Source organism: Emydura macquarii, unplaced genomic scaffold, assembly GCF_026122565.2.
Source record: "Emydura macquarii macquarii isolate MOO-44397 ecotype Brisbane River unplaced genomic scaffold, CSIRO-AGI_Emac_v2 contig_1203, whole genome shotgun sequence".
Lineage (NCBI taxonomy): Eukaryota > Metazoa > Chordata > Testudines > Chelidae > Emydura > Emydura macquarii.
In genome coordinates this window covers 144,748-169,403 of record NW_027131340.1, presented here as the reverse complement: position 1 = coordinate 169,403, position 24,656 = coordinate 144,748, and the positions used below count along the sequence as shown (strand labels likewise).

At 65.8% G+C, this 24,656-nt stretch overlaps 5 protein-coding genes and 1 non-coding gene across 11 annotated transcripts; 4 read left to right on the top strand and 2 right to left on the bottom strand.

The window, feature by feature from the left end:
- Positions 1 to 402: 402 nt before the first annotated feature.
- On the top strand, positions 403 to 3,463 carry RPL10 (ribosomal protein L10). The gene is made up of 7 exons (XM_067546922.1): positions 403 to 450; positions 604 to 644; positions 938 to 996; positions 1,242 to 1,349; positions 1,545 to 1,683; positions 1,989 to 2,151; positions 2,562 to 3,463. The coding sequence occupies exons 1-7, from the start codon at positions 415 to 417 to the stop codon at positions 2,715 to 2,717; spliced, it is 702 nt and encodes a 233-aa protein (XP_067403023.1). The 5' UTR covers positions 403 to 414; the 3' UTR covers positions 2,718 to 3,463.
- LOC137152370 (small nucleolar RNA SNORA70) lies at positions 1,718 to 1,849 on the top strand. Its single transcript, XR_010919513.1, has one exon. It is a non-coding gene; the product is annotated as a small nucleolar RNA SNORA70 (small nucleolar RNA).
- On the bottom strand, positions 3,057 to 5,415 carry LOC137152363 (deoxyribonuclease-1-like). Its single transcript, XM_067546931.1, has 8 exons — positions 5,284 to 5,415; positions 5,087 to 5,175; positions 4,867 to 4,953; positions 4,663 to 4,760; positions 4,421 to 4,533; positions 4,116 to 4,318; positions 3,650 to 3,746; positions 3,057 to 3,131 (listed from the first exon to the last, which is right to left on the bottom strand). Exons 1-8 carry the CDS (start codon positions 5,413 to 5,415, stop codon positions 3,057 to 3,059), a joined length of 894 nt encoding a protein of 297 aa, XP_067403032.1.
- Positions 5,416 to 7,619: 2,204 nt separating this feature from the next.
- On the bottom strand, positions 7,620 to 13,145 carry DNASE1L1 (deoxyribonuclease 1 like 1). 3 transcript variants are annotated; one of them, XM_067546942.1, is made up of 9 exons: positions 13,052 to 13,145; positions 11,738 to 11,938; positions 11,364 to 11,452; positions 11,161 to 11,247; positions 9,633 to 9,745; positions 9,405 to 9,517; positions 9,076 to 9,233; positions 8,802 to 8,898; positions 7,620 to 8,215 (listed from the first exon to the last, which is right to left on the bottom strand). In XM_067546942.1, the coding sequence occupies exons 2-9, from the start codon at positions 11,885 to 11,887 to the stop codon at positions 8,096 to 8,098; spliced, it is 927 nt and encodes a 308-aa protein (XP_067403043.1). In that variant the 5' UTR covers positions 11,888 to 11,938; positions 13,052 to 13,145; the 3' UTR covers positions 7,620 to 8,095. The 3 variants fall into 3 exon arrangements, with proteins under 3 accessions (XP_067403043.1, XP_067403045.1, XP_067403044.1); XM_067546944.1 differs by lacking the exon at positions 8,802 to 8,898; XM_067546943.1 differs by lacking the exon at positions 11,161 to 11,247.
- A 1,099-nt stretch (positions 13,146 to 14,244) lies between these two features.
- On the top strand, positions 14,245 to 19,264 carry TAFAZZIN (tafazzin, phospholipid-lysophospholipid transacylase). 4 transcript variants are annotated; one of them, XM_067546939.1, is made up of 11 exons: positions 14,245 to 14,298; positions 15,169 to 15,294; positions 15,576 to 15,704; positions 15,963 to 16,008; positions 16,319 to 16,404; positions 16,649 to 16,729; positions 17,034 to 17,075; positions 17,202 to 17,264; positions 17,577 to 17,629; positions 17,973 to 18,050; positions 18,263 to 18,766. In XM_067546939.1, exons 2-11 carry the CDS (start codon positions 15,186 to 15,188, stop codon positions 18,362 to 18,364), a joined length of 789 nt encoding a protein of 262 aa, XP_067403040.1. In that variant the 5' UTR covers positions 14,245 to 14,298; positions 15,169 to 15,185; the 3' UTR covers positions 18,365 to 18,766. The 4 variants fall into 4 exon arrangements, with proteins under 4 accessions (XP_067403040.1, XP_067403042.1, XP_067403039.1 ...); XM_067546941.1 differs by lacking the exons at positions 14,245 to 14,298; positions 18,263 to 18,766 and adding an exon at positions 19,151 to 19,264 and having other exon boundaries at positions 15,115 to 15,294; XM_067546938.1 differs by lacking the exon at positions 14,245 to 14,298 and having other exon boundaries at positions 15,115 to 15,294.
- A 1,278-nt stretch (positions 19,265 to 20,542) lies between these two features.
- On the top strand, positions 20,543 to 24,558 carry ATP6AP1 (ATPase H+ transporting accessory protein 1). Its single transcript, XM_067546920.1, has 10 exons — positions 20,543 to 20,660; positions 20,771 to 20,897; positions 21,272 to 21,346; positions 21,489 to 21,682; positions 22,113 to 22,153; positions 22,235 to 22,320; positions 22,648 to 22,889; positions 23,117 to 23,164; positions 23,470 to 23,704; positions 23,867 to 24,558. The coding sequence occupies exons 1-10, from the start codon at positions 20,560 to 20,562 to the stop codon at positions 24,074 to 24,076; spliced, it is 1,359 nt and encodes a 452-aa protein (XP_067403021.1). The 5' UTR covers positions 20,543 to 20,559; the 3' UTR covers positions 24,077 to 24,558.
- The last annotated feature ends 98 nt before the right edge of the window (positions 24,559 to 24,656 follow it).

The following is a 24,656-nucleotide window of genomic DNA, read 5'->3' as shown; positions in this document are numbered from 1 at the left end:
GTGTATGACTGAACCTCTATGGTCTGATAGCTTGGCTAGCGGGACCGCACGGGACACGCCTCATCATCAATACGCATGCGCAACAGCCGTAGGCCTGCCAGGAACTGCGCGTGCGCAGTGCCTACTAGTTCTCTAAAATGTCGGCAGGGAGGGAGGAGTGCGCGTGCGCACGGACTCTCGAGCGCGCGAAGTCTGAGGCCTGGTGTCGGTGATGCGCATGCGCCTCCCTCTCTACGCCGGAAGCCGTGGCTAGAGCGGAGCCGAGGGCTGAACAAAACGGCACATGCGCGAGACCGCCCACCGGGGCGAGAGCCCGCCGCTATTGGTCGGCGCCAGCGCTCTTTGCCGGAAGCGGGGCCCAGAGCGGCCGCGCGGCGCGGGTGGGGGCGGGATATATAAGCGGCGCGCAGGCGTATGACTCCCTTCTCTTTCCCGCACGGCGACGGCGAGGTGAGTGTGCGGCCGAGCCGGGTGGGACCTAGGATACCCACAATGCTCCGCGGCCCCTGATACCGTACCCCCGACACTGCCCGGTACCGGACGGGACCCCCCCCGCTCCCCTTCACCCCCCCCGGGCTGATCCGGTCTTTGTGTCTCTTCCAGACCCGCCCCGGAGCCGCCATGGGCCGCCGCCCCGCGCGCTGGTGAGTGTGGCTCGGAGGGGGGCACGGGGGGCGCTCTGCTGCGTGGGTTGGGGGAGGGGGTTGGTGGGGGGCGGTCTGCGTGGGCTGGGGGATGGTTGGTGGGGGGCGGTCTGCGTGGGCTGGGGGAGGGGGGATGGTTGGTGGGGGGCGGTCTGCGTGGGCTGGGGGAGGGGGGATGGTTGGTGGGGGGCGGTCTGCGTGGGCTGGGGGCGGACTCTGATGTTGCCCCCCTTGTGAATTGCCGGGGTGCTGGGGGGTGTGACCCGGTCTCACTGCTGTCTCCCCTTCCCCAGCTATAGGTACTGCAAGAACAAGCCATACCCCAAATCCCGCTTCTGCAGGGGCGTTCCCGGTAAGTCCGCCCCAGCTGGCTGTGGGTGTTTGTGTAGGGTCTGTAAGAAAGGAGTGTCTACTGAGTTTAGGAAAGGGGGGGCTTGCTGTCTTTGTGGGTTTGGTGGGTCTTTGACAGCTTCAATCCCCATCCTTGCACCCCTGGGAGGGTCTCAGCCTGGTACAGGAAGTGTCCGGGGGGGGGGGGGAGTGTCATGCCCCAGACTGAGCCCCCAGGGTCTCCTCACTGTCACCCTTCCTCCTCAGATGCCAAGATCCGCATCTTCGACCTGGGCCGGAAGAAGGCCAAGGTGGACGAGTTCCCCCTCTGTGGACACATGGTGTCGGACGAGTACGAGCAGCTCTCCTCTGAAGGTAAAGGGGGGCCAGGCACTGGAGTGGGGAAGTGAGCTGGGAGTTTGCTGAAATGGGGGGGCTTGTTTGGGGGTAAGGTCGGGGTGTTAGGCTGGGGGTGGGGCAGTCAATAAATTGGTCTGGAAGATCCTGGCTGAGGGGGGCCCTTCGTTTCCCCCCATCTCACTCTGTTCTCCCCCTCCCCCCCCCCCCCAGCACTGGAGGCTGCCCGGATTTGTGCCAACAAGTACATGGTGAAGAGCTGCGGGAAGGATGGGTTTCACATCCGCGTGCGCCTGCACCCTTTCCATGTCATCCGCATCAACAAGATGTTGTCCTGTGCTGGCGCCGACAGGTGGGGGGGACCCTGGGGGGCGGGGAGGGGGGACCCGCAGCCAGTTAAGCCGACCGGCCCACCTGCCGTGGGGGCCCGGTGTGCAATGGCTGCGCACAGCACCCCCCCGGTTGTGTATGTGCTCTGTGCCCCGTATGGAGCGCTTTAAGGGACCGTGGGGACATGGGCACTGAGGGTATTTGCAGCGGGGGTGTGGGGTGGAGTTCTGGGGTCCCCTCTGACTGTTGAGGGGGCAGGGTCCCTGGGAATGTGGGGGTGTCACACCTTTCATGGCCCCCCGGCTCATGCCCTGTGGTTCCCAGCAGGCTGCAGACAGGGATGCGTGGCGCCTTTGGCAAGCCGCAGGGCACGGTGGCTCGAGTGCACATCGGCCAGGTCATCATGTCCATCCGCACCAAGGCCCAGAACAAGGAGCATGTGGTGGAGGCGCTGCGCAGGGCCAAGTTCAAATTCCCTGGACGCCAGAAGGTGACAGGGGCTGGGGTACTTCCCTGGCAGGTGGTGCTGGACGCACGGGGTGGGAGGCTGGGCAGTGCCAGGCATTGAGGGCACTGTGCTGCAGGGAATGGGCAGTGGTTATGCTCCCCTGGTAGCCAGGGGTGGGGGGGCTGGGCTGGGGCTGTTCCCTTGCAGGGTTGGGTGTTGGGGTACCGTGCTGTGGGGCACGGCCAAGGGGCACAGTCCCTGGCACTGCTGTGGGATGGGCTGAGCGGGGGATGCTCTCCCTAAACCATTGTAGGGCTGGTTGGGGGTTGTTTCTCTAGGAGGCGCTGGCTCTGATCCAGCCGGAGGGAGGGGGGAGGCAGGGAATGGGGCTGGGGCCTGTCCCACTGCCCATGGAGCAGACTGGCCTCTAACCACTGCCCCCCACCCCACAGATCCACATCTCCAAGAAATGGGGCTTCACCAAGTTCAACGCAGACGAGTTCGAGGAGATGGTGGCCGAGAAGCGGCTGCTGCCTGATGGCTGCGGCGTCAAGTACATCCCTAGCCGGGGGCCCTTGGACAAGTGGCGGGCCCTGCACGCGGCCTGAGCCGCCTGGCTGCCCCCTGCCCTGGTGCCAGCGGGCATCCCCCAGCAGGAATAAAAGCATTGGCCTCTACCACCTGCCCCAGTGTGCTGCAGTGAGGGGAGGGCTGAGCTGGGGGGGTCTCAGAAGCACAGGCCTTCCCCTTCCTTGGGGCAGCAGGGGGCAGCGGGGTGACCTGCTGGGGCAAATAGGCTCCAAGAGCCAGCTGCAGGGTGCTGGGTGGAGGCAGGGCTAGGTGCTGGGTTCACTGAACTCCGCTGCTGGGTGGGGGGAGCCCCTGGCTGCCCCTGCTGGAGGTGGGGGGGGCAGCTCCTTGCACTGTGGGGGGCCGATTGTGGATGCTCAGAGCTCCCCTGGTACCCACCCAGCCAGCCGCAGATTGACCTCCACGGGGTAATGGTCGCTGACCTGGAGTGCCTGTGTGGAGAAGGCGTCAAGGCCTAAGCACCCTCCACGTCCTGTTCGAAGCTGGGAGAGAACGCAGGCGTCCTGGCTCTCACCAGCAGACCCGTCTCCCCAAGCTGGGGTGGAGAACCCAGCACCCTCCAGGGACCCCATCACCTGACCCCCCGGTCCTCTCTCAGCCCGTGGTTCTCAAGCAGGACTATGGCGCTCCTGGGGGTGGGGCAACAGTCTGTCTGCCAGCCTCTTGTAAAACCAGGTGGCTAGGCGCAGTCCCTGTGCTCTGGCAGGGGTGTGATTGACTTCAGTGAGGGGAGTGAGCAGCTGCCTGAAAGGGATGCAGTAGTCTGGAAAGGGGAGGGGTCCCCCCCTGCTTTAACCCCCTAGACCTCCCCGAGCCGGGAGAGCTCAGCTGTCCTGGGCCCCCTCATCTTAGGCTTTGTTTTCCTGGGGAAGGGGGTTCCTCCCCCCCATAGCCCTGCCGGGGGCAGTGGGGTGTCAGCCCCAGTGGCCCAGCCCCTCCCCTGGCTCACCTCCTCCTCTGACAGCCCCAGGTTCTGGGCAAAGTTGTAGGGTTTGGCAGAGCCAGGCACCACGGCTCTGAGCAGCTGGTCCCCCTGGACCACGATCCTGGTGAGAGAGAGGTGAGGGGGGGCTGCCCCTTAACTGGCCTCTACTCCTCTACCCCCAACACAAGAGGGAACCATGGTTTCCCGTGGGACAGCTGGAGTGGGGGGGCCTGAGGGGTAAACCAATAACCTCTGCCTACCCCCCTCTGCATCCCCTGTGCCAGGGGCTCTTTCTCCCCTCTCGCAGGCCTGCCCCGGGGGCACCCTCACCCCCCGCTGGCTCTCGCAGGCCTGCCCCGGGGGCACCCTCACCCCCCGCTGGCTCTCGCAGGCCTGCCCCGGGGGCACCCTCACCCCCCGCTGGCTCTCGCAGGCCTGCCCCGGGGGCACCCTCACCCCCCGCTGGCTCTCGCAGGCCTGCCCCGGGTACCTGTCGTAGGCGCAGTGGGTCCGGGCTCGCACCGTGGTGTTGGCGCTGTCCCCGATCAGCCAGTGGAAGCCGGGCTCACAGCGCAGCCGGATGGAGCCCCAGGCGCTGGGGGGGACGTAGGTGCCGCCCGCGTTCAGGTCTCCAAGTATCATCACGTTCTGGGGGGACAGCAAAGGGAAGCTGGATGCCAGGGTCCCATTCCCCTACCCCCAGTGGTAGCTGCAGGGCCCCCTGGCTCCTGTTCCCTCCCCAGGATGCTGGCACTTCAGTGTCCCAAATGCCAGGGGCTGTGGGCTCCCCCGTACCTGGGTTCCCCAGCGCTGGGTCAGTTCCTGGCAGAGCCGGTAGAGCCGGTCGATCTCCCGGGGTGCATCGCGGGGACTGGCATGATGGGAGAGCAGCACAAAGTCCTTGATGGCTGGAAGGGGGGAAGCTGTTAGTGGGAGGACCCCAATTTCCCAGGGCAGCTGCTGGCGTTAACCCACCTGGTGGAAGGAGGGTGCTGTCCCTGGGCACGGCACGGCCCCTGCGGAAGGGGGTGACCCACCTGTGCTGGGCGCATGGAAGCGGGCAGCAAAGGGCCCCCGGGCGAAGTCTCCAGCCTCCCCAAACTGGTACCAATCAGTGACCAACACCAGGTCCGCCCTGTGGGAGAGCAGCGTCAGGGGCAGCCCCAGGCCAGGAATGGGGCTTTCCTCTCTATGGGGTGTCAGCTCCCAGCTGGCCCCAGGGGCCGGTGGGGGGGAGTTACCGATAGACGAAGACAATCTGCTCCTTGTAGGTCCCACGGCCAAGTCTGCGGCTCCCCAGCTGCGCGTAGCTGTGGGAAGGGTCGTACCTGCCGCGGGAGAGAGCTGGGACGGTCACCGTGCTCACGCGCCATGTCCTGGCTCCCACCCTGCGCTAACCACCAGGCCCCGCTCCCCGACAGAGCCGGGCAGGGGCCCAGGTGTCCTGGCTGGGCCTGGTACCTGTTCAGCTCCCTCAGCAGGGCCAGCACAGCCTCCCCCTTGGCGTCCCGGACCTCCTGCACCGCAGCGATGTCGCAGCGTGCCAGAATCTGCAGAGAGACGCTCGCTCAGCACGGGGGGCTGGGCACGACCCCGGCCATTTCCCCCCCGCCCACCCAGGCCAGGCCAGCCTCAGCACCTGCCCCCCATGCCGACACCTTCACCAGGGCGCCCATCACCCGGGCGTCACCCGCCTTGGCCTCCCCGAAGCCGTGCATGTTGAAGGCGCAGATCTTGAAGCTGGCCCCGGCCACACGCAGGATGAGCAGCAGGAGGGCCAGGGGGTGCATGGTGGGCGGGGGGGTGCAGCCACGCTGGGAGAGGGCTGGGTGGGTCTGTGCCCAGGCCGGGGCGGTGCCCACAGCTGCTCGCTTGCTCACTGCTGAGTTGGCAGCTGGGATGGGTGCCCCTTTGTGAGCCCGGCACGTGCAGGGGAGAGAACAGCCTGGGCCAGACCAGAGAATCCCCCTCCTGGGCCCCCAACCCCTCCCCCTCTAACCACTAGAGGCTCCCGGCCCCACACCCCACTCCCACCCCTGAGAGCTGAGCAAGGGAGAGAAGACGGGTGTCCCGGCTCCCGGCACCCTGCTCAATTCCCAGAGCAGGGAGAGAACCCAGGTGTCCGGCCGGGGCGCTGGCTGGGTGGGTGGGAGGGAGGCGGAGCCAGGCTGCACCCCAGGTGGCTGGGGGGGCGTGTCTCCACCTGCTGCTCTCAGCCACTGGGCTGGGGGCAGGCAGCTCATTTAGGGGCTGGGGCTGGGCCCATGGGATGAATGCTAGACACGGCACCAGTCACCTGCTGGGTCAGGGGTGTCCAGATCCCCAGCCCTGGCCTGACCCACGTGTGCCCCCAGCCTCTCTGCTGTCCTGCTCCTGGGCACAGTTTTGGGGAGCCCCCATAGCCCCCCCCCAACCCTGGCCAGTCCCACTCAGCAGCGTGGCTACCCCCCCAGGGGTCTCGCCAAGTCCCCGTCCTGCCTGGAGCCCTGGTGTCGAGGGGGGGGGGGGAAATGGGACGGGACACGGCTGCACCAGGAGGGGTGAACCCACACTCCAGCTGACCCATAACCGCCCATGCCCCGCCCCAGAGGTGGCTGCAGCTTAGTGCCGAGCGAGCGGTCCCTGCATGACCAGCCCCTGCGGCCCACCACGGGGGCCATGGCGGGCTTGTAACCTGGAATGTGGGGCGCTGCCTCTTGAGACGCTGGAAGGTGACAATGGCGCATTGGGCCTAATGCTGCTAATGCCCTGCCATGGGGGGCTGGTTCTGACTGGTGCTGTGACCCGCCCAGGCTGCCCTGTCTCCCCCCGACCCCACAGCTCTGAGCGGACCCACAGCCTCCCTGCCCCATCAGCGCCCGCTGGGAGCTCGTTTCTTACCGGGCCGGAACCAGTGCCACAAGCTGCCCCTCTCGCTCCGTCTGAGCTGGGGCCGCCTGACAGGTGTCGTGCTGCCGCCCAGGTGGGGCATGCCCCCGGCTGAGGCTGTGCTCGGCTCTCGGGGAGCGTCGCTCTCACCGGGGCCCACGCAGACCGCTCGCCCAGAGCGAGGTAATGCTACAAACCTCCCCCGTCCACCTGCGGAACTCACTGCCACGGGACATATAATGGGGTTCACAGAAGGCCAAGGTAAGTTTCTGGGGGCTGGCCTATTCGCCAAGATGCTCACGGGCACAGTCCCCTGCTCTGGGTGCCCGGCCGGGCACTGAGATTCCCTGAGGGGGGGACGGGTCACATGATAATCGCCCTGCTCTGCCCCTCCCCCCATCAGAGACGGCATGGGGCTGGCTGGTTGTGCCTATGGGGCTGGCTGGCACAGGACGGGCGGGTGGCGGCCAAGGCACGGCAGGAGCGACAGCAGCTCGTCTCCAGAGCAGGGAAGGGGGCTGCAGGGCCGGCAGCTGCCCTGGGATGGGATGGGACCCAGGCGTCCGGGAGCCCCTGGGCCAGGCCAGCTCCACTCCCCGCTGGGTGATGTGGGGCAGCAGCAGCAGCTGGACGTGCCGCTCTGGGCCCTCCCCCAGGCACGCTGCAGTGGGGGGGCTGCTGCTCGCTGGGCTATGAACACGGGTCTCATGGCGCTCCCCCCCCCCTCCCCGTGCTGCAGTGCTACGCGCTGGACCTGCCTGGCCAGTCCCAGCAGCTCAGTCGCTGATGAAGATAGTGCAGACGCTGACCCAGAACCGATCCCTGTGGGCCCCCCCGCCCCCCACCCCCACAGGCCCGTCCAGCGTGACTGGGCCCCACTGAGAGCCACGCTCCTGGAACACGTGGCCAGGCTGCCTTCGCTCCCGGGGGCTGCCCTCCACGTGGGCCATGGGCACAGCAGCCTGACACTGGCCACAGCACGAGGTGCTCGACCTGACCCAGCTCCCCTGCTGGCCACAGGGTTACCCTGACGCATTACGCCCGTCTCCTCCCCCACCGCGCTCCCATGGCCTGGCTGCGGCGCGCCCTCCTCCCCTGGGACTAACTAGCAAAGAGCCTCTGGGCACAGGCTGCATTTAATGGTTTGGCCAAAGTGGAGGGGCTGGGCTTGACCAGGGTCTGCCCCCCCCAGCCGAGCGCCTGACCTGTGAGCTCAGAGACACGGCGCCTGTGAGGAGCCCCTAAAGGAAATGCCCTGCGAGTGGATCCCGCTGGTCGCTGCTGTCTGGTGCTTCTGCGATGGGGCCGAGTCCATTATTCCTGAACCCCACCCCCGGCCCCAATCACGCCACGAGCAGCAACGCTCCCGCCAGCCGTGTATTTGGTGCAGCGAGTTCGTCAGGTCTGAGATCAGAGGCTTTTGCATCTTCCATGGAGGGGGAGCCTTGAGCCAACAAAAGCGGGGGGGGGCAAACCGAGGCATCTGAGTAAAGGTCTCTGCTGCTTGGAGAGTCCTGGTGGAAAAGGGGGGGGTGCTGCCCCCCTCAGAGTCCTGCAGGTGGTTCAGCCCAAGGTCCATGTTCCTGCAGAGCTGAGCGGGGATCAGCCCAGCCCGACCAGCCATATCGCCAGGGGCAGCAGTGCCGGGCAGGCCAGCCAGTGCCCCCTCAGGGCGCCGTTCAGTTCAACCTCCACGGGGTAATGGTCGCTGACCTCCAGTGCCTGGGTCAAGAGACAGAGACAGAGGGTCACTGGGTGGGGGAGCCAGGGATTTCTTGATTCCAGGCGCAGCGGACACAGGGTTCACAGGCTTGTCTAGCAATCCCCCGGCTCTGGCGCATGTAACAAGCGAGAACCAGGAACCCCACTGGTCACTGTGACCACTGCCACCGTACATGCGTCCATCCTGGCACCGATGTCCCCACCCTGGCAGACAGCAGGGAGCAGACGTTTCTCCCCCGGCTGGCCGAAATGCGAGCCTCGGCTGCCTCTCTGCAGGGGAAGCACTGGTGCCAAGAAAGACGCTGGGGGCGGGTGGCACGTGAGCTGTTAGAAGCAGTGCCAGCCAGGGGAACCCATCCCAGTCTAGCTTTAACGCCCAGCCCTGGGACGGGGTTAGCCCTGCCTGCCCGTCACCTCCTCGGGAGCCTCTCATGCCAAGGCAGGTTTCCTAGCCACCCCCTGCCCCAATTTGACCCCTGGCACCAGAACTAGACACGGGATCCCAGCCGCAGCCAAGACACGTGGAGGCAATGAGCTGTGTTGGAGTTGGATCAGATTTGATCACCGGGTGGGGGGGGGGCCTCACCTCGGCCTCCGTGAGCCCGAACTTGGCAGGGAAGTCAAAGGGCTTGGCAGAGCCAGGCACCACCAGCCTCAGGCAGCGCTCGCCATGCACCACGATCCTGCAGGCGAGGGGAAATGGGGCTCAGGGCAGGCAGATGCCAGGGTCCCTCAATGCCCTCCCTGTTTGGCTCCCGCCTCCCACAGCTACCCGGCATCTCCACGCCCCTTCCCATGGAGCAACCCCCTGTGCCCAGGGTGCTGGCCCCTCCCCTGGACCCCAGATGCCTGGGTCCGACCTGTCATAGGCGCAGTGTGTGTTGTTCCGCACTGTGGTGTCGGCAGCGTCTCCAATCAGCCAGTGGAAGCCGGGCTCCTGCCGCAGCCGGATCTGGCCCCAGCGCTTCTTCGCCACGTAGCCGCAGTCAGCATTAAAGTCCCCCAGGAACATGATGTCCTGGAGTGAGGGGCAGGAAGCATCAGGAGTGGAGCAGGGTTTAGGGAGTGGAGCAGGGGGCACTGGGAGCCAGGACGCCTGGGTTCCGGTCGCACAGTGTTGTGTTACTGCCAGTACAGTGCCCCCTGCTGGGCCCTGGCCAGCCCAGCTTGCCCGGCACCCCCACCTCACCTCCGTCCCCCAACGGGCCCGGATGTCCAGGAAGACATCGTAGAGCGCATTGATCTCCGCCTCGGCCTTCTTGGGCACGGTGTGCTGGGGGACAAGCACCAGGTCTGGGAGGTCTGGGGGGAGAAAGGAAGAGTAAGTCGGTGGGGCTAGAACCCGGGCGTCCTGGCTTCCAGCACCTCCCCGCTCTAACCCTCTAGACTCCCCAGCAGAACCCAGGCGTCCTGGCACCTTTGCTGGGAAGGCTGAAGCGCGCGACGAAGGGCTCGCGGGCGAAGATGTCCGGTCTGTCGGGGTGCTCATCCGAGTACAGGTAGGAGTCGAGGAGCCGGGTGTGGCCAGACCTGCAGGTAAGCAGCACGGTTACAGCGGGCCTGGAGCCCGGATCTCCCCGCTCCCCAGGGGGCTGATTTAAATCAGCACGCAGGAAACCTTGATTTTAATCTCCCTTTAGTGCCCCGTGAGAGGCAGGACACCCTGACATGCTTCCAGCCGCGGCCCCGGAGGGTGCTCGGACTCTGGGCACCGTTAGCTGAGCAATTCTGGAGCTTAACGCACGTCTAGATCCAGGAACGTCGGGCTGGAAGGGCCACGGGCAGCCCTGGCAGGGTCTGTGTGTGCAGATTGGGCTTGCGAGCGTCCAGTGACAGGGATCCCGCTGCTGCCCATGGGAGCCGAGGCTTGGCTCACCGACCCGTGGAGCGAGAAATCACCCTTGCTGCAGGTGACACCCAGTCCACCTCGTCCTCCCTTCAGTGGCCACGGAAAACAAGGGAGCCTCATCCTCAGAACAGCCCTTAGCACCTTGGGAAGCTGGTCTCAGGTCCCCTCTCGGGTGGCTTTTCTCATCTTGCTGCACAGCTCAGCGTCTCTAACCCTTTCCTTACTTGTGCTGCTCCCCTCTGGACTCTCCAGTTTGTCCCCATCTTGCCCCGAACTGGACCTAGTCCTGCCCCTGAGATCTCTGTGGGGCCGAGCAGAGTGGGCCAATCACCTCCCACGTGCACAGCGGACGCTCGTCGATACACGCCTAACACCGCTTTTGGTGGCCTGTGTTCAGTTCACTCGTGTTATGCTAGAAGTGGCGCTTGCGTGCGTCCCGTCGGCTTCCTGACTCCTATGCACCGCGGTGTCTTCAGTCGGCTGTGCCGACGGGCGTCAACGCAGCGTTCCTCCCCCTGGCGGAGGTGGATTAATAGCGTCACTTTCCAGGTCGATGGAGCGGGTTTCCACGTCCACTCCATCGATCTGCCGCCCTCAGTGTAGACGGAGCCTCGCTCACTGGCCGACAGTTTGTTTTTTTCTCACTTGTGATGTTTGCCCAGCTGCCTGTGACTGGACATGGGAACTGCATCACAAACGCACACAAGCAGCCGTTCAAACGTGGCCAGTGAATCAAACTCCCTTAAACGTGCCGGCTCCACAAGGAGAAAGGCTTCTCCCAGAGTCCAGCTCGCTGCAGGCGCTGGACTTTACTGTGCTGACCTGAGTGGATCTCGTCAGCACGTCCTGCCAGACCTCACAGCTCGCAGACCTGGTTCGCAGTGCGAGCTGGGAAGAGGAAAACAGGCCGTGCTGCTTTTCCACCCCAGGCGGTAACTGAACGAAGGGCCTGTTCTCCCCACACCTGCAGAGACGGCTGGGATCGAAAGCTGGGGTAACCTGCGGCTCTGAGCCAGGGGCCCGGCGCTGTTTGTTTAAGGGAAGCGAGGTGCGGGCCTTGCCGGCTGTCCGCAAAGAGCCCGCGGGCAGCGCTCACCGGTACATGAACACGTAGCGCTCCTGGTAGTTCCCGTGTCCCAGCAGGGGGCTGATCAAGGACGTGTAGGAATCGGGGCCCACGGACCTGAGGGGCAGGAGGGGACGGGGTGAGGGCAATCTCAGCTATGACCCCGCCTCAGCACCCCTCCCTCCATCCATTCATCCCCCAGGCTCCCCCCACACAGAACCTTCCCGCCCCACCTGTGGAGGGCGCTGATCAGCGCGGGCACAGCCTGCCCCTTGGCGTCCATCACCTCCTGCAGCACCACGATGTCGCAGCGTGAGATGATCTGGGGGTAGGAGTGCTCATTAGCAACATCTGCATATGCAAATCACACACCGACTCCACCCTGCCCCCTGTCCCAGGAAAGATCCCCCTACCCCTGGTGGTCTCCCCCCTCACTCTGTTCCTCTCTGTGCCCCCTGAGAGCTCCCCAGCAGCTCCCACCTCCTTGCACCTGCATCCCAGAGAGTCCCCACCTCCCCGGGCCCCCCAACATCCCTTCCCAACCTCCCTGGGCTCCTGCCCCTGCCCCCAACCTACCCCTGTGCTCGCCCCTGACCCCTTGTCTCACCTTGACCAGCGTGTCCATGACGCCAGCCTTGGCGGCTTTGGGGCTGGCGAAGCGCTGCAGGTTGAAGGCGCAGATCCGGAAGGGGGCACCGCCTGGGCACAGGAGCAGCAGCAGCAGCAGGGGCTGGGGAGGGCAGGGGGGCAGCCCCATGGCAGAGGGAGACACACGGCCACAGGCAAACCCTGAGAGAGGACGGACGGACTGGACACAGAAAGGCAGAGGGGTCATGGGGACAGACAGATAGACGGAGCTGGGCGGGCTGGGGGAGGGGTCTGGCAATGGGCACCCTGGGGTTGGCATTAAATATAGACGGGACTTCCCGGAGGAACTAAATATAGCAGCCCTCCTGCCCAGAGAGCAGACCTAGGCGCAGCTGGTCTGTCCGTTACCGCCCCAGAGAGCCCCCCAGATAGTGCCCCAGATAGCGCCCCAGAGAGTACCCCCAGATAGTGCCCCAGATAGCGCCCCAGAGAGTACTGGTCTGTCCCCAGATACCCCCAGATAGATAGCGCCCCAGAGAGAGTACCCCCAGATAGTGCCCCAGATAGCGCCCCAGAGAGTACCCCCAGATAGCGCCCCAGATAGCGCCCCAGAGAGTACCCCCAGATAGCGCCCCAGAGAGTACCCCCAGATAGTGCCCCAGATAGCGCCCCAGAGAGTACCCCCAGATAGCGCCCCAGATAGCGCCCCAGAGAGCCCCCCAGATAGCGCCCCAGAGAGTACCCCCAGATAGCGCCCCAGATAGCGCCCCCAGTGGTGGCTGGGGAGGCAAAGCGGTGGGGGTGGGGGGAATGGAGCCTGGTGTTTCCTTTTCCGATCTGGAGGCCCCGCCCGGGATCTGAATCCGCAGAGGGGCAGGGCCTGGGGCTCAGCTCCCCCCGCACTCCTGCCCCACGGCTACTCCCCCAGGAGACACAATCCCCCCCATCATGATCCCCCCAGTAAACAGCTCCCCAAAACATGCCACCCCTTATCCCCTCTGCCCTCTCCACGAGTCTCCACCCAAGACAGGCTCCCCTATGCTGAGAGATGGTTACCCCCCAGGCTGCCAGCCTCCAGGAAAAGGGCATCGGGTTGGAGGGGGTTGTTCTGCCTCCCTGACAGCAACCTGGGGGGGGGTCTCTCCAGAGGAGTGACCACACTCTCCCCCACCCCAGTGATCTGAGGGGGGGGGGTCCCCTGCCCCATAGAGCTTGTCCCCAAGGACCTGGGAGGAGCAAAGGGGTAACCAGGACCCTCCCTCCCTCCCCCTGTACCCAGCCAAGAGGGAGCCCAGACCTGACCCCCCCAGCCCGGCAGGAAACCCAGCCTCACCCGCCTTCCTGTGCCCCACAGGAGCTGTGCCGGCTGCTAGTGCTGATCCACCCATGGTTCCCAGCCTCCTGCCACGGTTTCACTTCCTCTTCCCGGGACAATCCTGCTGAGCGCAGCAGGGCTGGCCCCACCCCGCACCCGCAGGGGGAGGGGCAGGTATCTGGGTGCCCCCCGCCCCCACTGCAGGGAACACAAGGGAACAGGTCAGGAGGGCTAACCAGCAGAGAACGACACGTGCCCCAGAACACGCACGTGAGCTGACATGCGTACACTAACACACACATATCAAGCACATGCCTCGACATGCACAAACATGCACTGACACACCTGTACACACTGACATGCAAGCACATGCTACTGTGCCGTAACATGTGCCGTGCGACCACCAGCAAAACATCATGGCACGCGTGGCTACCACACAACACACCGCACTGATACACATCCGCATGCGCACGCAGGAGCTGACACGCACGCACGCACACACTCTGGTAGGCGCTGGTTGCAGAGATACCACAACGTGTATGTACCTGTGCACCATGTGCTGACACGCCTGCTGGTGCGAACATGCACACGAACCGTGACTGACACGTGGCGATGTGTCGACAGACCAGGCCACACATGGCCGCCAGCTTGTGTACATGCCGCTCACACAACAGGCCACGTCCCCGTGAGGTCATCGTGCCATGCCGCGCTGCCGGGTGTGCTGGTGACATCACCCCGAGATCTGGTCTGACATCGTGGGCAGCCGTGACATCACCAGACCGGCCACGCAGTCAGCCCTCACCAGCTGTGCTGTGTCATCACTGAGCCGGATTATGACATCACCCGGTTTGGTGCGATGTCATTGTGTACATACATGACATTGGCAGCTTTGCCACCAGGGCATTGTGTGAGGCTGTGATGTCATTGCATCTGATCGTGACATCATCAGTGCCGGTGTGATGTCAGCCTGCTGCGCCTGGGGCTGGGACCCGACCCGTCCGAGGCCACCAAGAGCGAGGGGAAGGGGGCGCTCCTGCAGCACGTCAAGTGGGCCGCTCTAGCCGCACGTCTCGTCTGCCCGGACGGGGGAGGGGTGGTAGGGCCGTTCTTGCCACCCCTCTCCATGGTCCCGAACGCGGAAGTTGTCCACTCTACCCATAGGGTCTCGTCTACTCCGAGTCCTCCAAGCCTCTTTGCGGCACTGAGCGACACCTTAGTATTGCGACAGCGCCGGCCGCGCTTTACGGCAGCGGAGCGGCCTTGAGGTGTGCGATAGTTGGTGGGGAGGGGACGTCACTGGGGCCGCCGCGCGTTACGGCGGGGGGCTGGGGAGGTGGGGGCGCTGGGGGGAGGGGCAGGCAGCGAAGGGGGCGCTGGGGGAGGGGTGGTGGGCTGGGGGCGCTGGGGGGAGGGGCAGGCAGCGAAGGGGGCGCTGGGGGAGGGGGTGGGCTGGGGGCGCTGGGGGAGGGGCAGGCAGCGAGGGGGGCGCTGGGGGAGGGGTGGTGGGCTGGGGGCGCTGGGGGGAGGGGCAGGCAGCGAAGGGGGCGCTGGGGGAGGGGTGGTGGGCTGGGCGCGCTGGGGGGAGGGGCAGGCAGCGCTGGGGGCGCTGGGGGAGGGGTGGTGGGCTGGGGGCGCTGGGGGGAGGGGCAGGCAGCGAAGGGGGCGCTGGGGGAGGGGTGGTGGGCTGGGGGCGCTGGGGGGAGGGGCAGGCAGCGAAGGGGGCGCTGGGGGAGGGGTGGTGGGCTGGGGGCGCTGGGGGGAGGGGCAGGCAGCGAAGGGGGCGCTGGGGGAGGGGTGGTGGGCTGGGGGCGCTGGGGGGAGGGGCAGGCAGCGAAGGGGGCGCTGGGGGAGGGGTGGTGGGCTGGGGGCGCTGGGGGGAGGGGCAGGCAGCGAGGGGGCGCTGGGGGAGGGGTGGTGGGCTGGGGGCGCTGGGGGGAGGGGCAGGCAGCGAAGGGGGTGCTGGGGGAGGGGTGGTGGGCTGGGGGCTGGGGGAGGGGTGGTGGGCTGGGGGCGCTGGGGGGAGGGGCAGGCAGCGAAGGGGGCGCTGGGGGAGGGGTGGTGGGCTGGGGGCAGGCAGCGAAGGGGGCGCTGGGGATCCCGCAAGCCGCACGTGACCCCCGTCGTGTCCCCGGCAGGTTGGTGCGGGGGGACGATGCCCCTGGAGGTACCGTGGCCCTTCCCCCCGGCCCCACGGCTCCCTTGGACTCTGGCCAGCCGCTTCGTCACCGGCCTGGTGGGCACCTACAGCTGCTTCTGGACCCGTGAGTGCTGGGCTCCCCAGACCCTCACCGGACTTGCCCCGTTGCCATGTGCCCCCGACACACTCCCTGGCTCCCCCATTGCCCTGTGCCCCCTAAGCTGGCCCCCAATACTCTTGCTACTGACTCCTCATACCCCTTCTCCCCCATAGCTGCTCTCCCACCAGCTACTGAGTCCCCCCCACCTCTCCCCTCACCCAGATCCTTGGGGGGTGGGGAGCCCAGCGTGCTGTCTCCCTTGGCTGCCCCCCCCATCTCAGTTTTTCCTCCTCTGTCTCTTGCAGGGCACATGAACCGGCTGCAGGTTCATAACAAGGAGGTTCTGTACCAGCTGGTGGAGCAGCGCCAGCCTGGCACCCCCCTCATCACCGTGTCCAACCATCAATCCTGCATGGACGACCCCCACCTCTGGGGTAGGCGCAGGGGGGCTGTGCCAGCCATGCCTCTGCAGGAGGGATCCATCTCGGGGGGACTCCTGGAGAGTGTGGTTGGGGGAAATTTCATATGCACGGGTTATGGGGGCAGAGTCCCTTTGTCAGGGGAGAGGGGCTGGTTTCTCGGCGCAGTCCCTGTGCGGGGGACAGATCCCTCCTGCCTGAAGCAATGATCTCCTGGGGGGTGTTGGGCTGGGATTACCCTAGTCATTTTTCTCCTCCCCACCCAATTTCCAGGGATATTAAAGCTGCGGCACGTCTGGAACCTACAGAAGATGCGATGGTGAGTGGGAGGGGCTCCTGGGGTGGCTGTGGGAGGGGAGTTTGTGGGGAACCCCTCCACATCGATCATCCCTGTAACTCCCCTTGCAAAGGCCCTACCCTGGGGCACACGCCCCACTGCATTGGCAGGGGCCCATGCTGATCCTGTCCCTGGGGGTATGAGGCAGCCTGGCCTAGGGGAGTCCACCACCCTGCTGCCCTCTGTCCAGCTGGCCCTGTGTTGCTGGGTGTGGGGGAAGGGTCAGCAGTGCTGTGGGGGGGAGGGTTCTGGAGCCTCCTCCCCTCCCTCGTGTCATCTGCTCCCCCCACAGGACCCCCACGGCCGCCGACATTTGCTTCACCCGAGAGCTGCACTCACGCTTCTTCAGTCTGGGCCGGTGTGTCCCTGTGTGCCGAGGTGAGGGAGGCCCTGGGGGCCAGGGCTGGAGGGGTGCATGGGGCCCAGTCAGGGGAGTTGGGAGATAATGTAGGGGAGGCACATGGAGGGACACACAGGGGAGGTGGTGGCAGGGCGGGGGGACACGTGGGGAAGGAGGACATGGGGTGGGCTGAGGCATCCCGGGGGCAGGAGTTGAAGGGGAAGAAGCTATGGGGCTGGTGGGATCTGTGGGCTGGAGGGTTAATGGCACTCCCCCTCCCAGGGGACGGCGTCTATCAGAAAGGGATGGATTTCATCCTGGAGAAGCTCAACCACGGAGACTGGGTGCACGTCTTCCCCGAGGGTAACGCTGGACGGGGGACAGGGCATGGGCAGGGGGAACTTGGCACAGCGTCTTGGGGCGCATTGGCGCACAGCCACGCTGGGGGGTGTGGTCATTTGGGGGAAGAACTGAGCATGGGTGCGTGGGGCACAGCCACAGAGGGGCGGGGGGCAATTGGGGGCTGAAGGGTAGGGGTAGGGCAGGGCCCCATGGGGCTCAGGGGCATGGCAAGGGGCAGTGCAGAGTAATGGGCACAGCTGCAGGGGAGGTGGCTGTGGGTCTCCTTGTGCCCTTTCCTGAAACACCCCTTTCTTTTCCCTCCCAGGCAAGGTGAACATGAGCCAAGAATTCATGCGCTTCAAGTGGGGTGAGTCTGCGGTGGGGGGGAGAACTGGGTAAATGGGGGGACCCTGCCCTTTTTAACCTCTCAGAGCTGGGGAATGGGGGGACCCTGCCCTGCCTTTTTTAACCCCCCTCCTCTCTCTGCCCCCAGGGATCGGGCGTCTCCTGGCTGAGTGCCGGCAGCACCCCATCATCCTGCCCCTCTGGCACATTGGTGAGGCCTGCACTTGCGGGGGGCTGGGAAACGGAGCTCCCTAAGTCTTGTCTCGCTTGGGCCAGGGCTGCGGTCACCGAGGGGGAGGGGGACCCAGCTTCTACTTGGAGAGTGGGGCTGTTATTCTGGGGGGCTGCTGGCAGAGGGATATTGTCTGGGGGGGCTGGAGAGCACGGTGCAGTGGAGGGGACTATGGGGGAAGCAGGGGTTAGTCGGGGGCTGGGAAATGTGGGGCTGGGGGGTCAGATTAGGGGGGCTAACTTGTTAGGGGAGATCCCCACCTGCGTCTCTAATGCTCTTTCCCGCCCCCAGGTCTGAACGATGTGCTCCCCAACACCCCCCCTTACGTGCCACGTGTCGGCCAGGTGGGTACTGGGCGGCCTGTTGGGGGTGGGGTAGGTGGGGGGAGAGGAGCCCCCTCCCCCACACCCTGCTGCATTGAGTAGGCCCAACATAAACACCAGCTGGTGGGGTCAGAGCTTGGGGGCCCCCTGCCTTGCCCTGGACTGGGGGGCGGGAGGGGGGCTCTTCAGCACTGACAAGGTTTAAAGTAGGTCCTACATAAACAGCAGCTCCAGGAGGGATGGGTTAATCCCCCCTCTCCCCCACTACGCTGGAGGCTGGGTTTGAGGGGAGGGGGCAATGAACAGTGGGTTTGGGGATTTGGGGGCAGCTGGGTCCCCACTCACTGTCATGTCCCCCCCCCAGCGGATCACCGTTCTCATCGGGAAACCGTTCAGCGTCCGGCCAATGCTGGAGCATCTCCAGGCCGAGAACAAGTCGGCGGTGAGCGGGGAAGGGGGAAGTGACCGGGGGATTGGGAGAGGTCTGGCGTGGGGGCCCCTGTGTTTGTGTGGGGTGCAGGGACAGTGACCCATAGCGGAGCAGCATCCGGCTGGGGGAGCCCAACACATCCGGGGGGCAGCGTCCTGGGGAGGAGGCAGGCCGGGGGTGGCGCAGTGTGTCCGGGGTGCCCTGATCCCCCCCGTTCCCTCCAGGTGGAGATGCGCAAGGCACTGACAGATTTCATCCAGGGCGAGATCCAGGCGCTGAAGGGCCAGGCCGAGCGGCTGCATCAGACCTTCCAATGGCAAAGATAGCTGGGGGGGCACGGCCACCTGCCCCACGTGCCAGCCAACTCACCCCCCCCCGGCCCGTGGGGCATGGCTGACAACCCTGAGGCATGATAGGAGATGACTGCATTGTCATTGCTGCACCTCCCCACCCCCTGCCATGGGGCAGAGCCTGGCTGAGCAGCCCCCATTGAAGCCTCCTGTCCCCTTGGACTCTGCCTGTGTCCCCCCATGGAGCCTCCTGGTGAAGGCCTTATAAAGGGGGGGTGCACCAGCCTTTGAGGGGGTCTGCTGGCCTCACCCCCCCCCCAAGCTGTGGGGTCCCTGCTGGTGCAGGCTAGGATTGGAAAGGGGTGTTTCCTCTTCACTCTAAGCCTCCTCCCTGGGGGGGAGAATAAACTCCCCCCAGTGTAGGGGGGGGCGAGGTGGGCTGCTGGCTCAACCCCCCTTAAATTATAGAGTGAGCAAGACAATGACTTGCATGAGTCAGGATGGGGATGCTCGCTGAACTCCTCCCTTCTCCTTTTGGGCCCACCCAGCACCCCCTTTTCCTGCTTGCAGGGGGCCACCCAGCATCCCTGTTTTTTATACTCTGGACTTTTCCAATAAAGGACTTTAACCCCCATGTTGGTTTGGAGGTGTGTCCTGGGGCTGGGGGTCTAGGTAATGTGGGGCAAATCTGGGGCCAGAGACTTGGGGCAGGCTGTGGGGTGGGAGAGCTTAGTGTCCAGTTCAATGGAGGGGGGAATCAGTCGGGACAGGGCATAGCTGGAGAATACGGGGGCTGCTCACTCTCTGCTGTCTTCTCCCCAGGGCCCCACATGAGGAGAGAGCCCCTAAGCTGCCCCACACCCCTCAGCTACGGGGCACCAGCCAGGTGCTGATTAGTAGCTGCTCCCCCCATCACACTAGCAGCAGGGTGAGCATCTCCTCCATGCAACGGGTGGGGGGGGGGGAGAGCTGGTGCCCCTGGGCTGGAAGTGGAGGGGCTGTGGTGCAACCCTGGGCCAGGGCCATGGCCATATGGGGCGGGGAGGCGGGCAGAGTCCAAGCGAATGCCCAGCGGGCTGTGCCCAGCCTCCGGCTCGCTGCCCAGTTATCCGGACCCTGGGGCCCAGCTCCACCAGCAGAAACGGAGGCAGCCAGAGGCCAGGCTGTGGACGATTTCTGGGGGCGGGAGTGAGACCTGGCTCTGGTGCACACTGCATTAGTGTGGAACAGTCAGCTGGCTGGGGAGTGATTTGGGTCTACCCATGGCAAGCTGCCCCATGGCTGGGCCATTACAGCATCTGCTCCAGCCAGCCAGAGTCCTGGGCCTGCTCCCACAGAAAGGAAACGGCCCCGCGGCTGGCAGACCCACGTGTGCTGTAGCCAGCGAGCTGGGCAATTGTGGTGTTATGCCAGGGAGATGGGATAAGAGCCACCTTTCGCATCAGGGAAGTTAGCGTCTCTGTGGAACCGGTGGCTGCAGCATAACATAGACCCCGGGCAAGCCTTGACTGGCGGAGCTGACAGTGCTGCCAAGGGCTGGTGCCCCATGGGGGGTGAGAAGCAGACCCAGAGAAAGCAGAGGCTGGGCTGCTGCAAGCCGTGGGAGTTTGGCCCCGAGAAAAGGACGAGAGAGCGGGAGCTGGGGGCAGTGCGAAGGAACCGTCTGCTGGGGTGTTGGAGGGAAGCGGGCTTTGGGCATGTGTGAAGAGAGGAAGTTGCCCTGTTGTGGTGAAATAAAACAATCCGATCCCCTCCCGCTGGGGCGAAGGTGGGAATGTTTGTGCCAGCGTAACCGGCAGGAGACGTGACTCGGTTTCCCCCGTGGGTGAGGCCTGCTGGCCCCTGGCACTGGAGGGGTTAAAGTCTTCCTGAGTGGTGGGGGTGGCTTGAGTTTGTGACCCCAGTGAACCTGCTAGCTCCCCCTCCCCCACGAGGCTCCCCCCCCACCCCTCCCCCCGGGACTTGGGGGGGGTAGCCCCCACCCTGCATTCTCCGTGTCCCCAAGGGGCGGGGGGGCACGAGGGGGAGCGGGGTTGTTGGGGCTGGGATGGGGCCTGCCCCCCAAGCCCCGCGGGGGGAGGGAGCTCCCGGGAGGCTGCTATTGGCTGCGTCTCCCTTTCCCCGCGCTCTGATTGGTCGCCTTTGGGCGCTCCCCGCGCAGGGATTGGCCGGGCGGGGCCGGCTGCGGCTTAAGTCATTTCCGGCGGACCCGGGCGGGGACAGCGTCCAAGATGGCGGCAGCGGTGGCGGCGGGGCTGATGCTGGCGGCGGGGCTGGTGCTCGGGGCCGCCCGGGGCGGGCACGTGCCGCTGCTGGCCTGGTCCAGCCGCAGGTGGGGGCCGGGGGCGGGGTCCGTGTCCGGGTCCGTGTCCGTGTCTGTCCTGCGGCGGGGTGGGGCGGCCCGGCGCTGTCCCCCTCCCCTGACCTCTCTGTCCCCTCCAGCTCCCTCTGGCCCCCCCTGGCGGACGGCTACGAAGGCCACGTGGTTGGGGAGGCCCAGCTGGGCGCGCTCCTCGGCCCTGCGCTGGAGCAGGGACCCCGCAACGTGCTGCTCTTCCTGCAGGAGAAGGTGAGCGCCCCGGGGCCCCCGCCACAGCCTCTTCCTGCCCCGTGCCCCTGCTGTGCCGCTGGGGATCCCACCTCCTGGCGGAGCAGGGGGAGCTCCCTGGGGAGGGTCGTGGAGCCAAGGGGCGGGGGGGCCCCGAGCAGCCCCCTTGGTGGGGGCTAGCCCCGCGGGGCACTGAGCTGGACAGAGCTCCCAGATCCCCTGCTCAGGCCCTGTCCTCGGGCCACGTTCCCTCCCCCACAACCCCTATGTAAGGGGAAGTGAGACCAGCCCCCCCTGGTTTGGTCAGTGGTCATGTGACAAATGCCACAAATCACAATGCATCCCCCAACACCACCCCTCCCCCCCCATTAACTCCCTCTCGCTCCCTGACCCAGCTTAGCCTGGAGGACTTCACGGCGTATGGAGGGGTCTTCGGCAACAAGCCTGACAGCGCCTTCCCCAGCCTGGAGGTAGGTGGGTGAGGTGGGCTGGGCTGGGCTAGCAGGGGCTGCGAGTGGGGAGGGAGGGGCCCTGGCAGGGCTGCAGGGGGGTACTGGAGGTGGGTAGGGCAGGCCTTCTCTCTGACTCCCTCTCACTCCCCCCCCCCCACAGAGCGCCCTGGCGGGGGCCCCCTCCTCTCTAGTTCTTCCGGCCGTGCAGTGGGTTGCTGCCACGAGGGTCCCATCATTGCTGAAGGAGAAGCTGGGGTTGAGCCCTCTGCACGTGGAGCCTGGCACCTTGCGGGAGCTGCGCCTCAATGCCAGCCTTCCTGCCCTGCTGCTGGTGCGCCTGCCCTACTCCACTGGGTATGTGCCCCTCACAGCCTGTCTTTGCCACTGTCCTACCTCCCATGGTCTGCCGTACACGGCTGAGTACATGCCATCCTGCATCCCACGGCCAGGGACATGTCCCCTGTGCCCCCCTCCCAGCCAGTTTCCCCTGGTGCTGGTGCATCCCCCGTCCCCACGGCTGGGCATGTGCCCCCTGCTCGCCCTGCTGCTGGTGTGGCCACCCTGCACAGGCCCCCACAGCTTGCTCTCTCAAGCCCATGTGGCTCTGTGGGCCCTGGCTCAACAATGGGGGGCTGGAGATGCCATGACTCGCTGGGCTGGGGAGAGGAGGACATGGGGCTGGAGGTCCTGGCATGGGGCCCATGGGCGGAGGCTGTTTTTGGCATGTGGGTCTCCTGGAGGGGCTCTGGTGGCTCCCCCTAATGTGCTGTTCTTTGCCTCCCAGCTCCAGCCTCATGGCCCTGAAGGAGGTGCTGACTAGCAACGGTGAGTCTGGCCACCCCATTCTCCTGCCCCAGTCGTTGTGGGGGGGCCTGGGCAGTTAACTCACGTGTCTCTCCCCCCCAGACGAAATTATCGGGCAGGTGCTCAGCACCCTGAAGGAGGAGGATGTGCCCTACACAGCACTGCTGACAGCCGGGCGCCCCTCCCGGGTACGTCCCCCCTGCTGGGCTCCCCTCCTGGGTCTGTACCCCCATTTCTGCTGCCCCAGCACTGCACCTCTCCTGGTCCGTTCCCTTCATACTGACCCCTCACAGCTACATATCCTACTGGCCGCCCCCATCCTCTCCAAGCCCCAGGGCAGCTAAGTGCCCCTCAAGGGGACCTGCCCTTAGCCCTGAGCTGTGCGCGTCCCCCGGCAGCCATCCTGGATATGTACCCCCATATTTACTGCCCCAGCCCTGCACCTCTCTTGGATATGTGTTGCCGACGGGGGCCCCAGCTCTGCCCCCGGCTCTCACCCTCTCCCTCTCCTCCAGATTTTCCGGGACGTCTCCGAGGTGGCCACGGGAGGAGTTGGCCGCCAGCTGCTGCAAAAGCCGACCCCAGCGCAGCACCCCCCTGTGCGGTACCCCCTGACAGGGGAGCCCCGGATCCTCTTCTGGGCCCGGAACTTCTCCGTGGCGCAGGACAGCAAGTGGGTGGACCTGACACCCCTCACGTTTGGGGCCGAGGCCTCTGTCGACGTGAGCGGCTCGTCCTGGAGCGTCAATGATTCCCGGTGAGAGCGGGGCTGCGAGTCAGAGTGAGGGGACTGGCAGAGCTTGTGCAGGGGAGGGGGGAAGCCCAGGGCTGGGCTAGCCAGGGGCTGTGGGTTGGGAGTGAAGGGGACCAGCAGAGCTGGGGGGGCACCAACAGAGTTGCGGGGCCAGGGGGTTGCAGGCTGGGAGTGAGGGGCACTGCAGGGGTCACTTTCTCTCTCTCTCTCTCTCTCTCTCTCCTGTCCAGGCTAGTGCTCAAGTATGCAAATGTTTTGGGGTCCCCTCTGACTGTCACGTGAGTATGGGGGGGGTTGGCTAGGCTGGGGGAGGCTGTGCTTTGGAGGGCATGTGGTGTCTGCTGGGGGGCGATGGGACATGTGAGGGGATAACATGGGGGGGCTGTGGAGGGGTTTGTCTGGTGGGGGGAGGTTGGTTGGTGGGGTCTGGCTGACAGGGAAGGCTTTGGTGAGTGCTGGAGGGAGGTTGTTGTCTGGAGGTGGGGTGGGGGCTCTGGTGGGTCTGGGGGATGCTTAGGGGGCTGGCTGGCTGGGGGGCACTGGGTGGTCTGTCTGGAGGTGTCTGAACAAGCCTCCCCCCCAGGTTCCACATGACCAGCCGGTGGTTCCCCGTCTCGGGCGGGGACTGGTTCCAGCTGAGCAGCTTGGAGCTGGTGGTGCCCTCGGCCGTGCCCACCGTGTTCAACGCCTCGCAGGTGACGGCCCCCCGCAACTACTCCTGGCATTGCGCCTACCTCAGCAGCCTGCCGGCCTTCGGCGCCCAGCTCAGGCCGCGCAGGGCCAGCCCCCCCTGGGCAGTGCTGCTCCAGGATGTGCAGGTACCGGTGCTGGGAGCCAGGACACCTGGGTTCTGTGTGTGTCAGTCCGTGGGAGGGGAGTGGGAGCTAGTGGGTAGAGCGGCTGGGAGCCAGGATGTCTGGGTTGTGGGGGCAGGGTGCTGGGAGCCCGGCTGCATCTAACCCCCCTCTGCCTCCCCCCAGCTCCAGGGGTTCAACGTGACGGGCCTGCGTTTCTCCTACGCCAGCGACTGCGCCGGCTTCTTCGCGCCGGGCACCTGGATGGGGCTGCTCACGGCCCTGCTGCTCGGCGCCATCTTCACCGGCGGCCTGCACCTGCTGCTGGGCCTCAAGACCATGGACCGTTTTGACGACCCCAAGGGCCCCACTGTGGCCGTGCCCCAGAGCGAGTAGGGCTGCCCTGGGGCCTAATACCCCCCCGCCCAGTCCTGGCCCCTGCTCCACCCCGTCTTCAGCTGTGCCCCTCACCTCCTCCTGCTGGGATCCCCCCCCCCCCCCCATGCACTGGAGCCTGTGCAGTTCCCCCCAGCGTTCTGCAGGGGATACCCCGCTCCTCTGCTGGTGAATCACTGTATCCTGACCCCTAGTGGGTGCACTGCACCCCGGTCGTGTCCCCCCCCCCCCAGGCTGGGGGCTGGTCTCTCCAGGGCTGCGGGTGGGGAGGGCAGGGCTGCAGGGGCTCCCCTCTCATGCCTGTTCCAGGTCTGTGGGTCTGGCTGCTCTAACCCGGCCCCCCGCTGCTGTCAGCATTGCCCCGGGCCTGTGTGGTGGGTGGGGGCCCCCTGCCTATCCCCCTCTATTTATTGGGGTCCCTAGGGGGCCCCCTCTCCTTGCTCTCCATGCTGTTGACCATTAATAAAGTGTGTGGGTCCGTGTGTCTGTCTTGCTGTGTTGGGGAGGGGGCTGTGGCCCCTGTGTTTCCTTTCACTGGGGGAGGGGTTGGGACTAATTTATGTGGCGGAGGGATCTGGTG